Here is an 11,511-nt window from a genome sequence, read left to right as displayed (position 1 = left end):
AGAGCACTGTTAGATCAAAGCCTGGGAACGTTTCAAGTGAAACATCAAAGGCAGCGCAGAAAGGATAAGGAGCCGCAAGCTCAGGAGAGAAGGATGCCATCGCTTGAAGATCATCAGGATACAGATGAAGCCAAAGAGAAGGGAGGTAGACACAAGGCAGAATTCAAGAAAGAGGAGTAGTGGTTCCTAGCACCGCCAGAAGTGCACGTGACTGGTGGTTCCTTGGGAAAAACCAGCACCACTGGACTGGACGGACTCATCCCCGGAGCACACCTGTACTGTACGCCATTGGTCTGCCGGTGGGCATGGTGACCGATGCGTACGTGAGAAGCGGGCGCCAGTGACCCCGTGGGCACAAGCGGTACAAGGCTGGCTCAGCCAAGCTGGGGAAGAAGTACGAAGCCGTTGAGACGACTGGAAGCCTCCTCGTCTCTCTAAGGAGCCTATCAACTTGTTTGTAACTCGAGTATCAGCGGGTGGCCCCTTGAAGACTAACTGCGAAGGGAAATACCGCATGCCTGGCCACCGGGACTTTGTCACTGGAAGAAGGGGATTTCGACAGGAATGACGTCACCACAGTACCGAATGAAACTGCTGACTGGGATGGAGGTGGGGAGTACTGGCGAGACCTGCGAGCGGAGAAGCGATGTGAAAAGGCTCCCACAGTTCTGTAACCCCTGCAACTGACTGGGGGGCGTAGGGGAAGGAAAATTCAGGAGAGCAGATGAGGGCCATGAATAATGCACTGTTGGGGGCAGGAGCAGCCATCGGCAGGCAGTGTTAACACTGCCAAGAGCTATCCAAACAGGGGCTCTTTGTAGCTGCATGGCCCTGCCTGAAGGAGGCACAGAAGAAGGTACGGTCAGGAAGAATTAATTCTCTATTGGGTTTGCGTGGCAAGGTTTCGGTAGCGCGGTGGGGGGCCACAGGGGTGGCTTCTGAGAGAAGCCGCTAGAAGCTTCCCCACGTCCGACGCAGCCCATGCCAGCCAGCTCCAGGACGGACCCGCCGCTGGCCAAGGCCGAGCCCGTCAGCAACGGTCGCGGCACCTCTTTGATAACATGTTTAAGAAGGGAAAAAAAGTTGCCGGGACTCAGAAACTGCGGCCGGAGAGCAGAGTGAGGGTATGGGAGAGAAACAAGCGTGCAGACCCGCAGGTCAGTGCAGAAGGAGGGGGAGGAGGTGCTCCAGGCGCCGGAGCAGAGATTCTCCTGCAGCCCGTGGGGAAGACCACGGTGAGGCAGGCTGTCCTCCTCACGCAGCCCACGGAGGTCCACGGTGGAGCAGATCTCCACCTGCAGCCTGTGGAGGACTGGAGCAGGTGGATGTACCCTGAAGGAGGCTGTGACCCCGTGGAGAGCCCACGCTGGAGCAGGCTCCTGGCAGGACCTGCGGCCCCGTGGAGAGAGGAGCCCACGCTGGAGCAGGTTTGCTGGCAGGACTTGTGACCCCCCACGCTGGAGCAGTCTGTGCCTGAAGGACTGCAGCCCATGGAAGGGACCCACGCTGGAGCAGCTTGCGAAGAACTGCAGCCCGCAGGAAGGACCCCATGCTGGAGGGGTTCGTGGAGGACCGTCTCCCGTGGCAGGAGGACCGTCTCCCGTGGCAGGAGGACCGTCTCCCGTGGCAGGAGGACCGTCTCCCGTGGCAGGGACCCTACGCTGGTGCAGGGGAAGAGCGTGAGGAGGAAGGAGCGGCCCGGACAACGCGTGAGGAGCTGACGGCAACCCCCATTCCCCTGCGCCGCTCGGGGGGAGGAGGGAGAGAAGTCGGGAGCAAATCCGAGCCCGGGAAGCAGACGGGGCTCGGGGGAAGGCGTTTTCAGACTGCGTTTGGCCTTCTCATTGCCCTGCCGGGCTTCCATCGGCAATAAACGGAACGGCCGTCCCCGAGCGAGCGGAGTCTGCTCTGCCCGTGCCGGTGGCGGGCGAGGGATCTCGGCCCAGGAGCCCTCTGAGGAGCTGCCCAGCCCAGGAGGGGAGCGAGCGAGCGAGCAGGCGCCTGGCGTCCCGCCGGGTCAAGCCACCACAGACACCGAGGTGTACTGGGGAACCGGGGGAGGCACAGGCGAAGCCGGAGAGGTGCCGGCGCCCTGGGGACAGGGCATCCCTGTGCCCGGCCTGGGCGTGTGGCACCCCGGGAAGCAGAGAAGACAGCCCCGGGGAACTTGGGCTGCCCGGCCCGGGGAACGGCCGAGGGTCGACGGCCAAAGGTCGACGACGGCCAACGGCCGCGGCGCGGGAGCGAGCTGCCGCCTCAGGCCGGCGCCTCAGAGCACAGCTGGCGCGGCGCGGCCGCGCCACGGCGGGAGCCGCCGCTGCCGAGAGCGGAGCTGTCCCGGGCCCGGGCCCGGGCCCGGGCTCGGGCTCGGGGTCGCGTTCGGGCTCGGGCTGGACGGCGGGGAGCGGCGGGGAGCGGCGGGGAGCGACGGAGCCACGGCCTGGCCGGAGGCTGCCGGAGAGAGGCGGCCGACGCCGCGCCGCGCCCCGGCGCACACATGCGTCGCGGGCGGGCGGGGACGGACTCCATTTCCCGCCGCGCCCCGCGAGCGCAGGCGCAGGCGCAGTCGCGGCTGGGCGCTGTGGCGGGCGGGCGGCCGGGGCGATGAGGCGGCGGGGCGCGGTGCAGCGGAAGGTGCCGTGTCTGTTCGTGACCGAGGTGAAGGAGGAGCCGTCGGCCAAGCGGGAGCGCCAGGTGGCCCGGGGCGGCACGGGGCCGGGCGGGGGGAGTCGCTGGGCCGGGCCAGGGCCAGGGCCAGGGCCAGGGCTCGGGCTCGGGCTCGGGCTCGGGGGGGGGAGTCGCTGGGCCGCGTCTGAGCGACATGCACGGCAGAGCTCCCCGCCTTCCGCGCGGGAAGGAGAGGCCGCGTGGGAGCCATTTCGGCTCCGTCCCGCTCTTCTGCTGGCAAGGGGCGTCCGGGGTGCTGAGCCCGGTGCGGCGTGTGCTTTTCCCGAGTGTCGGCAGCGGTCACGCACGGCGAGGGGTGAGGCCGCTGCGAGGGGACCGCCCTGGGAGCTGGTGTGAAACCGCCCTGCCGTCCCCGCGGGCCTGTGAGCCTCGTGGGGCGAAGCCAAGCGCGCCTCTCTTTTTTTTTTTTTTTTTTTTGCTGCTGTTTTGGCACCTCCGGCTTCTGAGGGAAGGACTGGTTGGAGGCTGCGAGACGTGGAGTGCGTGCCGAGGTGAAAGCAGCGGAGCCCAGTCAGAGCTGTTTCTTCCCGAGATGCAGAAGGCAGTGTTGGGACAGGCTGGGGTGCCGTTCCCCTGCCTAGCTGTAGACCTCCAGCTTGCCTTTCCCGGTTTGAGTAGTGGCTCCTAATGCTGTCTGTCGGCTGCATCTGGGTGACTTTGTCTCGCTGGTGTTTGCCCTCTGGGTGGCAGAGCTGAAACGGTTGCCAAAACGTCGGTAACTTAATTGTTTGACCGCCGGTACCAACAGCATCTCGGTAATGGTCACGTAAGGGTACCTTCCCTACCCTGTTGTTCCTTCACACAGAAAAAGCCGACAGGGGGTTAGGTCTGGAAGTGGCCTACGCTATTTTCTGTGGTTTTCAAGGGCAGGCAAGGGTAATACAGGGGGCGATGACTGCTAGGGAAGAAGGGGGGCGGCGGTGGCAACGGTGGTGGTGGTGGTGGGAAAAGCAACAGGAACGTTTTCTCTCCCCCCTGAACGTTTTCTTTTTCGTGTAATCTTCCTAAAATCTTCACGTATGCCGCATCTGATTACTGAAATAGAAAACAGCCCTGTAACGCAACGACAGCACGTAGAAGGTTCCCACTTTGTGACTTCTGAATTCTGTTTTGAGGCTTTTTTGCCTCAGACAAGGACCTGCTTTGTGTTTTGCTAGCAGAAAGAGACAGTGCCCAGCTCACAAGTCAAAGCTGGCTGGGAAGAGAGGAGGGAGGGGTGCTGATTATCCAGGAAAACACTGGAATCCAGCCGCAACTGATTCCATGTTTGCAGGGAAACTGTTAGAGAAGCCCTCCTGGAAATGGGGGCTAGTTGTGGCTGGATATTTGTCTCGGACCCCTGGATCACTTCTTTCCTTGCTCTTCTTAAGCGGAAGCGTGTTTAGTTGGCAGCACCGATACTACGTATTTAATGCCAGGATGCTTTTGCCACCTTGCATCGCACGGGTCTGTGTATTGCACTAACATGGTGCTATTGACTTTCAGCTCCAAACTGCAAGCTTGGAGCAGCTAGTCACGGTGAATCGCTATTGCCATCGTAACAGAGGAAGGCACGTCTCAAACTTTCGTAGCGTTGGACTGGGACCCTTCTAGTTTATGTGCACTATTTGCAGCGGAAGGCAAAGTCATCTGTAAATACTAATTGAGAACGGAGAAGAGGGAGAGAGTTTGCAAACAGATTGCCTTTGTTCTTTTGTCTTAGAGCATTTCCCAGGCTGTCGTGTCTTGAAGAAACAATGGTGTATTTCAATGGCATTAGAAATCAGCAACATAATGTGTAGTACTGGACTTACAGAGGCCGGCTGTGAGGAGCAAGGATCCATGTGAGAAACAGCCATGATGAGGGTTTAAAATACCTGTCTTCTTTTCAGCCCTTTAAAGTTTTGGCAACTGAAGCTATAACCGGGAAGGCGTTAGAGGCAGATATATACAATGCAATCCCTACTGAAAAGGTGGACGGAACCTGCTGTTACGTAACTACCTATACAGGTAATAAAGAAGATCCGTATGCAGATTTCTTATGTTGGCTAGAAGCCTTGTTTTACTTTGTTTTCACTTTTATTGTATGATCCATTGGATCACAGCTGTTGTGAATTCCTGTGTCATTAACCACCTTGACCACAAAGTAAGACTTACCATAAACGTAGGAGGTGTTTTATAAAGTTGTTACAGATTTTACTCTCTAAAATACATGGAAGTCTGGTTGCAGCGAACATGCCAATCGGGGACCTATTCCAGTTCTAAAATTTCCTATTAGTAAAATCTTCCTTGCGCACTAGAACTTGTATAATAAGGGGTGTCTAATTTCCTTGGGGAGGATGAAAAGAAGTATGAAAGTGGGGAGGAAAGGAGAAGACTGTGGTGGTTCGTTGCATCACTGGGGTTCATGCCTTTACCTGCAATTGTAAGGAAGCTTTGTATTACACTAGCCACGATTCTACGAATAGATTTTTAGATTCATATACGGCAGTTAACTTATGAATTTAAGTAGTGTCTTTGGATATAAGATTTCTGTAGTGGCAAATGAGAAGGCCTATCGTGCCTTTTACATGGTTGATTTCGGTACTCTGCAGGGTGTGGTTGCCTCAGTAAACTGCTGATTTTTATCCCTCTGGAAACTCTAGGGCAACCCTATCTATGGGCCAGGATGGATCGAAAACCCAACAAGCAAGCTGAAAAAAGGTTTAAACGATTCTTGTATTCATTGGAAGATTGCAAAGGTTAGTGAAGATTTCTTTCCTTCTTTTTGTCAATGTAAGTTATCCAGTTGGAAAAACACCTATAGTCTAACACAGGAAATGTCAGTGATCCTGCTTCAATTTTTCTTAATGTCAGTCTTAACTTTACTTCAAGAGAGCTTTAAACTAGAATCAGTTGGGGAAGGGGATACCAACAGCACTGCAGTAGGTAAGGGTTGGCATGGCATCACTGGAGGGTGGTGGTGCTAGTGGGAACATTTGCAACCCTCCGGGGAGCATTGAGGGCTCCGGAGCATATCTGAAATGCTTGTGCACCACCACACGCAGTATGAGAAAAAACCAGGATGAACTGGAAGCATTGGTCACCTCCCAGAGCTACAATATCATTGGTATTAGTGAGACTTGGTGGATTGAGTCCTGTGGTTGGAGGGCTACAGGCTGTTCAGGAGGGATAAGCAGGGCAGGCAAGGTGGAGGCCTTGCACTATGCGTAAGGGAGAGGTTTGGTTGTACAGCCCTTAGAGTTAGCGATGGTGTGGTTGAGGATTAGGGGAATGGAAAACAAAGGAGATGATGTAGTCAGTATCTACTACCAATCGCCCAGCTGGGAGGTAAGCGCTGATGAGTTACTCTGTAGGCACTTAGGATAAATTTCTGGATCAGTAGCCCTTGTCCTTACGGGAGATTTCAACTTCCCAGACATCAACTGGTAATATCATATGGCTGTGACGAGCAGATCTTGGAAATTCTTGAAGTTTGTAGGAGATAACTTCTTGACACAGGTAGTCAGTGAGCCAACTAGGAAAGATGCCCTCCTAGACTTGCTGTTTGTGAATAGAGAAGGACTCGGGGAGGGGTGTGATGGGAGGTGGCTGCCTTGGTCACAGTGATCGTGAAATGGTTGAGTTTAAAATTTTCAGTGTAATAAGAAAAAAGGACAGTAGAGTTGCTGCCCTGGACTTCAGGAGAGCAAACTTTAAGCTCTTCAGGGAGCTGTTTAGCAGAGTACCCTGGGAATCTGCTTTTGAGGGCTTAGGAGTCCCCGGGTGCTGGTCAGTCTTTAAGAACCACCTTTTAGAAGCACAGGAGCAGGCAATTCCACTGTGTTGTAAATCAAGTAAGCAGGGCAGAACACCACTTTGGCTGAACAGGGAACTCCTCGCGGAGCTCAAGAGGAAAAAGAAACTGTATGATCTCTGGAAGCAAGGTCAAGCTTCGCAGGATGATTACAGAGCTGTGATTCGTATATGCAGGGAGAAGACATGAAAGGGCAAAGCTCAGTTAGAGTTGAAACTGGCCAGTGTTGTTTCAGATAACAAGGGCTTTTTTAGGCCCTTTTATAACAGCAAGAGGAGGTCTAAAGGAAACATTGGACCGATACTTGTTGAAGATGGTCATCTGACTAAAAGGGACGAAGAAAAAGCGGAGGCATTCAGTGCTTTTTTTGCCTCAGTCTTTAATAATACTGATACCCCCTGAGTTGGAAGACCACGAGTGTGGGAACAGTGACTTTCCATTTGTGGGTGCTGAAATTCTAAGGGACCAGCTGTTTCAGCTGCATGTTCACAGGTCCATGGGGCCTGATGGGATTCATCCCAGAGCACTGAAGGAGTCATCGGATGTTACGGCAGGACCCCTCTCATCATCTACCAAAGGTCTTGGGAGTCTGGGGAGGTCCCTGCTGACTGGAAGCTAGCCGGTGTTGCGCCAGTCTACAAAAAGGGCGTGAGAGAGGACCCAGGGAACTACAGACCTGTTAGTCTAACCTCAGTTCCTGGAAAATATATGCAGAGGATAATACTGGGTACTATTGAAAGGCATTTAAGATTAATGCAATCATCAGGCACAGTCAGCATGGGTTCACAAAGGGAAAGTCCTGTTTTAACCAATTTGATATCCTTCTGTGATGAGGTCACCCACCTCATGGATGAAGGGAAGGTGGTGGATGTAGTTTTTCTGGATTTTAGTAAGGCTTTTGATACTGTCCCCTCACAGCATCCTTCTGGACAAGTTGTCCAGCTGTGGGATAAGGGGGTTCATGGTGCACTGAGTGAAGAACTGGCTGAAGGGCAGAGCTCAAAGGGTTGTAGTACATGGGCCTACGTCTGGCTGGTGACTGGTCACCAGCGGTGTTCCTCAGGGTTCAGTTCTAGGGCCAGTTCTGTTCGCTACATTTATCAACGATCTGGGTGCAGTAGTTGAATGCATTGGCAAGTGTGATGATGATACCAAACTGGGAGGTGCTGTTGACTCTCTTGAGGGACAGGAGGCCTTGCAGAGGGATCTAGATAGATTGGAGCATTGGGCTATGATTAATGGGATGGAATTTAACAAGTCCGAATGCTGGATTCTGCACCTGGGACAGAGTAAGGCTAGGCACAAGTATAAATTGGGAGAGGAGAGGCTGAAGAGCAGCCCTGCAGAAAGGGATCTGGGTGCTGGGTGCTGGTCGACAGCAGGCACAACAGGAGCCAGCAGTGTGCCCTGGCAGCCGAGAGGGCAGACCCCATCCTGGGGTGCATCAAACACAGCATGACCAGCCGGTCAAAAGAGGGGATCGTCCCGCTGTATTCAGCGTCGGTGCGGTCTCACCCTGAGTACTGTGTGCAGTTCTGGGTCCCACAGTTTAAGAAGGATGGTCAGGTCCTTGAATGCGTCCAGAGGAGGGCAAGAAAGCTGGTGGCAGGGCTGGAAGGCATGTCCTGTGAGGAGCGGCTGAGGACGTTGGGTTTGTCTAGTTTGGAGAGAAGGAGGCTGAGGGGCGACCTCCTTGCTCTCTGCAGCTTCCCGAGGAGGGGACATGGGGAGGGAGGTGCTGAGCTCTTCTCCCTGGGGTCCAGGGATGGGACACATGGGAATGGTTCAAACCTGCGCCAGGGGAGGTTTAGACTAGACATTAGGAAGCATTTCTTTACAGAGAAAGAAGCCTGACAGTGTTTAAGAGGCATTTGGACAATGCCCTTAAGAACATGCTTTAACTTTTGGTCAGTCCTAAATTGGTCAGGGAGTTGGACTAGGTGATTGTTGTAGGTCCCTTCCAACTGAAATAGTCTATTCTATTCTACTTCTCTGGCTCTGGTTTAAATATAAGGTTAGCTATTTAGGTAGCTATGTTTTGATCGTAGTTACTTTTGAACTTTTAAACTACTCAAAGGCTACTATGCTTCTTTAAACCCCCTAACTGTAGAGTGCTTGAGTGTGCCAGATCTCGGTGCTTGTACAAAGTAACTGGGACTACTGTCTGTAAAACAAGGTTTAGATCAATGGTATTTTAATACTTGCATTGAAAGATGATCAAAACATAAAATTGGCTAACAGTTTGCCAAAAACTTAATGTTACATTTATATGTCTAGAATTTGTTTGGAATGTTGAAGAGGATTTCAAGCCTGTTCCAGATACCTGGATTCCAGCAAAGGACATAGAGTTCTGTAATGGCAATCCTTTGCCCGATGAGAATGGACATATGCCAGGTACCTATGATGCAGCACAGGTAAAATGGGGGGGGGGCTTCAATTTTTGAAGTGAAATAGAATTAGTTCCAATGTTAAAAGTAGTAGTTAATCTACTTAAAGGGCTTCAACTGAAGGCATAGTTGTCACACTTGCATTCCTCTGAGGTACGACACGGTTTTTCTTGTTACTCTTTCTGTTTGTAGTTAACTGTGGGTTTTTTTAATGCATGTACAGTTCTAGTACACATTTGATAACTTCAGAAATTTACTTTGGTAAATGCAATGTTTTCTCATAGGTTGGGTGCCTGTGGAGAAAAATAGTAAGCAGTATTGCTGGCACTCATCTGTTGTAAATTACGAGGCTGAAATAGCGCTGCTATTGAAACACCATGCTGACCCAGGGCTTCTGGAAATCAGTCCAGTGCCGTTATCGGAAATTTTAGAACAAACATTGGAGCTTATTGGGACTAATATTAATGCAAATCCATATGGTAAGTTTGTATGATCTGTTCTTAAATACTTTTTTATTTAGTGATACTTTTGAGTGAAAATGATGCATTTTCTTTGTATAAGTTTGAAAAAAAAGTTCTAAGGTAGCAATGTAACCTTTTAGAAAGGAGAGAAAGGGCTAGCTCAAAAAACACTTACCAAAAATACTCACCTCAGAAAGCCGAGCTGTCATGAGAGTGTTTATGTCTATTAAACCTCTTTGCACCTGTTCTTTACCAGTTACTATAAAAATGCTTTGCTTTAGTCTTTCAAAAAATATTTTGACTGGAAAAGTTGTTTTAAATATTACTGTTAAAATATTTTTTAAGATTGACTGTTGGTACCTTTTCTTGACTTTTTTTTATTTGCTCTTCTGATGCTGTTTAGTACATTAAAGTAGAAAATTTTATTCAGTCTTTTTTTGCATCATTGGAGTTAGTCATAAGTTGCAGTTTTTAAATTATTAAATATTATGTATATTTTTTAAGGAAATGTAATTTAAGCTAAATTTTGGTTATGGCTTCTCCCTTTAAAAGCCTTACAACAAAAGAAAAATGAGGTGTGAGCACAAGTGAGTTCTAGCTTCTGAGCTTTGCTGTTAGGATAACTTGCAAGGATGGATAGGAAAAATAGTAGTTCCAGGTCTAAGCATTTTCACAGAATGTAAAGGAACTGCATAAAAAAAAATCTAATAGCTGTATTCTTAGATGAAACAAGCGTGCAGACCCGCAGGTCAGTGCAGAAGGAGGGGGAGGAGGTGCTCCAGGCGCCGGAGCAGAGATTCTCCTGCAGCCCGTGGGGAAGACCACGGTGAGGCAGGCTGTCCTCCTCACGCAGCCCCTGGAGGTCCACGGTGGAGCAGATCTCCACCTGCAGCCTGTGGAGGACCTCATGCCGGAGCAGGGGGACGCCCGAAGGAGGCTGTGACCCCGTGGAGAGCCCACGCTGGAGCAGGTTTGCTGGCAGGACTTGTGACCCCCCACACTGGAGCAGTGTGCTCCTGAAGGACTGCAGCCTGTGGGAAGGACCCACATTGGAGAAGTTTGTGGAGGACCATCTCCCGTGGGAGGGACCCCACGCTGGCGCAGGGAAGAGTGTGAGGAGCCTTCCCCCAGAGGAGGAAGGAGCGGCAGAGACAACATGTGCTGAACTGATCATAACCCCCATTCCCTGTCCCCCTGCACCACTGGGGTGGATAGGTAGAGAATTCAGGAGTGGAGTTATGCCTGGGAAGAAGGGAGGGGTGGAGGGAAGGTGTTTTCAGTTTTAGTTTAATTTCTCATTACCCTACCCTGGTTTGATTGTCAATAAATTAAATTAATTTTCCCTAAATCAAGTCTGTTTTGCCCATGACGGTAATTGGTTGAGTGGTGTCTCCTTGTCCTTATCTCGACCCAGAAGCTTTTTGTTATATCTTCTCTTCCCTGTCTAGCTGAGAGGGGAGTGATACAGCGGCTTTGGTGGGCACCTGGCGTCCAGCCAGGGTCAACCCACCACAAGAGCACACTTTTTTAATTTCCATTTTTATCAGTTTTGAAATGTTACTGTGTACTTGCTGCACCTTATTTTTGGAATTTGTAATTTTATCATCTTTGGATTTTCCAGTTGATAATATCCTTATTTCAATTTAAATTTTATTGGTAAATTGAATTACTTGCTTCCTCTCTTTCTTCTGTCTATATACCGTTCTCCTCTTCTATTCACGTCTATGTCTTCTTGGCTCTGTTGTCAAAAGAAATATGAAGAACATTTTGTGCATAATTTATTAGAGTAAAACTATCTGCTCTTTCAGAAACATTTTAAGAAGTAAACTTTCAACACTTCTAGAAGCAACAGAAATAAAAATATTTCATCCTAATATAATTCACCCATGTTTCAAAATGTTCTGTTCAAGTATTTTCCCTCTAAAACCTTCCCAAGCAGATGTTTGAGAACCATGTGGTACTTGCACAAAGAAACCAAATATGGTAGCAAGCCTGGTGAGGGATTACAGAAGGTGGTTTTAGGTGCTTTTCATCTATGTGGTGCCTCAACAGAATTTGCATCTCAGACTGGAATCAAAATGGCCTAATGCTGTGTTTGGAAGTGCCCTGGGTAAACTCATAGGAATACTGACAACTGGGCCATCTGGAGAGCTTTGAAACACAAAATTACAAAGTTGCACTTTTCTGAGCCACCCGCTTT

At 50.8% G+C, this 11,511-nt stretch overlaps 1 protein-coding gene across 1 annotated transcript; it reads left to right on the top strand.

The window, feature by feature from the left end:
• Positions 1 to 2,580: 2,580 nt before the first annotated feature.
• On the top strand, positions 2,581 to 11,398 carry LOC128135356 (uncharacterized protein C12orf29 homolog). Its single transcript, XM_052774183.1, has 6 exons — positions 2,581 to 2,694; positions 4,560 to 4,677; positions 5,313 to 5,408; positions 8,741 to 8,857; positions 9,135 to 9,329; positions 11,364 to 11,398. The coding sequence occupies exons 1-6, from the start codon at positions 2,605 to 2,607 to the stop codon at positions 11,396 to 11,398; spliced, it is 651 nt and encodes a 216-aa protein (XP_052630143.1). The 5' UTR covers positions 2,581 to 2,604.
• Positions 11,399 to 11,511: the final 113 nt, after the last annotated feature.

Source organism: Harpia harpyja, chromosome 23 (assembly GCF_026419915.1).
Source record: "Harpia harpyja isolate bHarHar1 chromosome 23, bHarHar1 primary haplotype, whole genome shotgun sequence".
In the NCBI taxonomy this organism is placed as follows: domain Eukaryota; kingdom Metazoa; phylum Chordata; class Aves; order Accipitriformes; family Accipitridae; genus Harpia; species Harpia harpyja.
The sequence above is the reverse complement of the archived record's forward strand: the minus strand, read 5'-3'. Positions and strand labels throughout refer to the sequence as shown.

What these genes read in the sequence shown, in the direction of transcription:
- LOC128135356 (XM_052774183.1), top strand. Translation starts at nt 2,605, where the DNA reads ATGAGGCGGCGGGGCGCGGTGCAGCGGAAGGTGCCGTGTCTGTTCGTG. An exon ending in TGAGAATGGACATATGCCAG is followed by an intron (nt 8,858 to 9,134) that starts GTACCTATGATG and finishes GTTTTCTCATAG; the next exon opens with GTTGGGTGCCTGTGGAGAAA. An exon ending in TATTAATGCAAATCCATATG is followed by an intron (nt 9,330 to 11,363) that starts GTAAGTTTGTAT and finishes GTGCCTCAACAG; the next exon opens with AATTTGCATCTCAGACTGGA.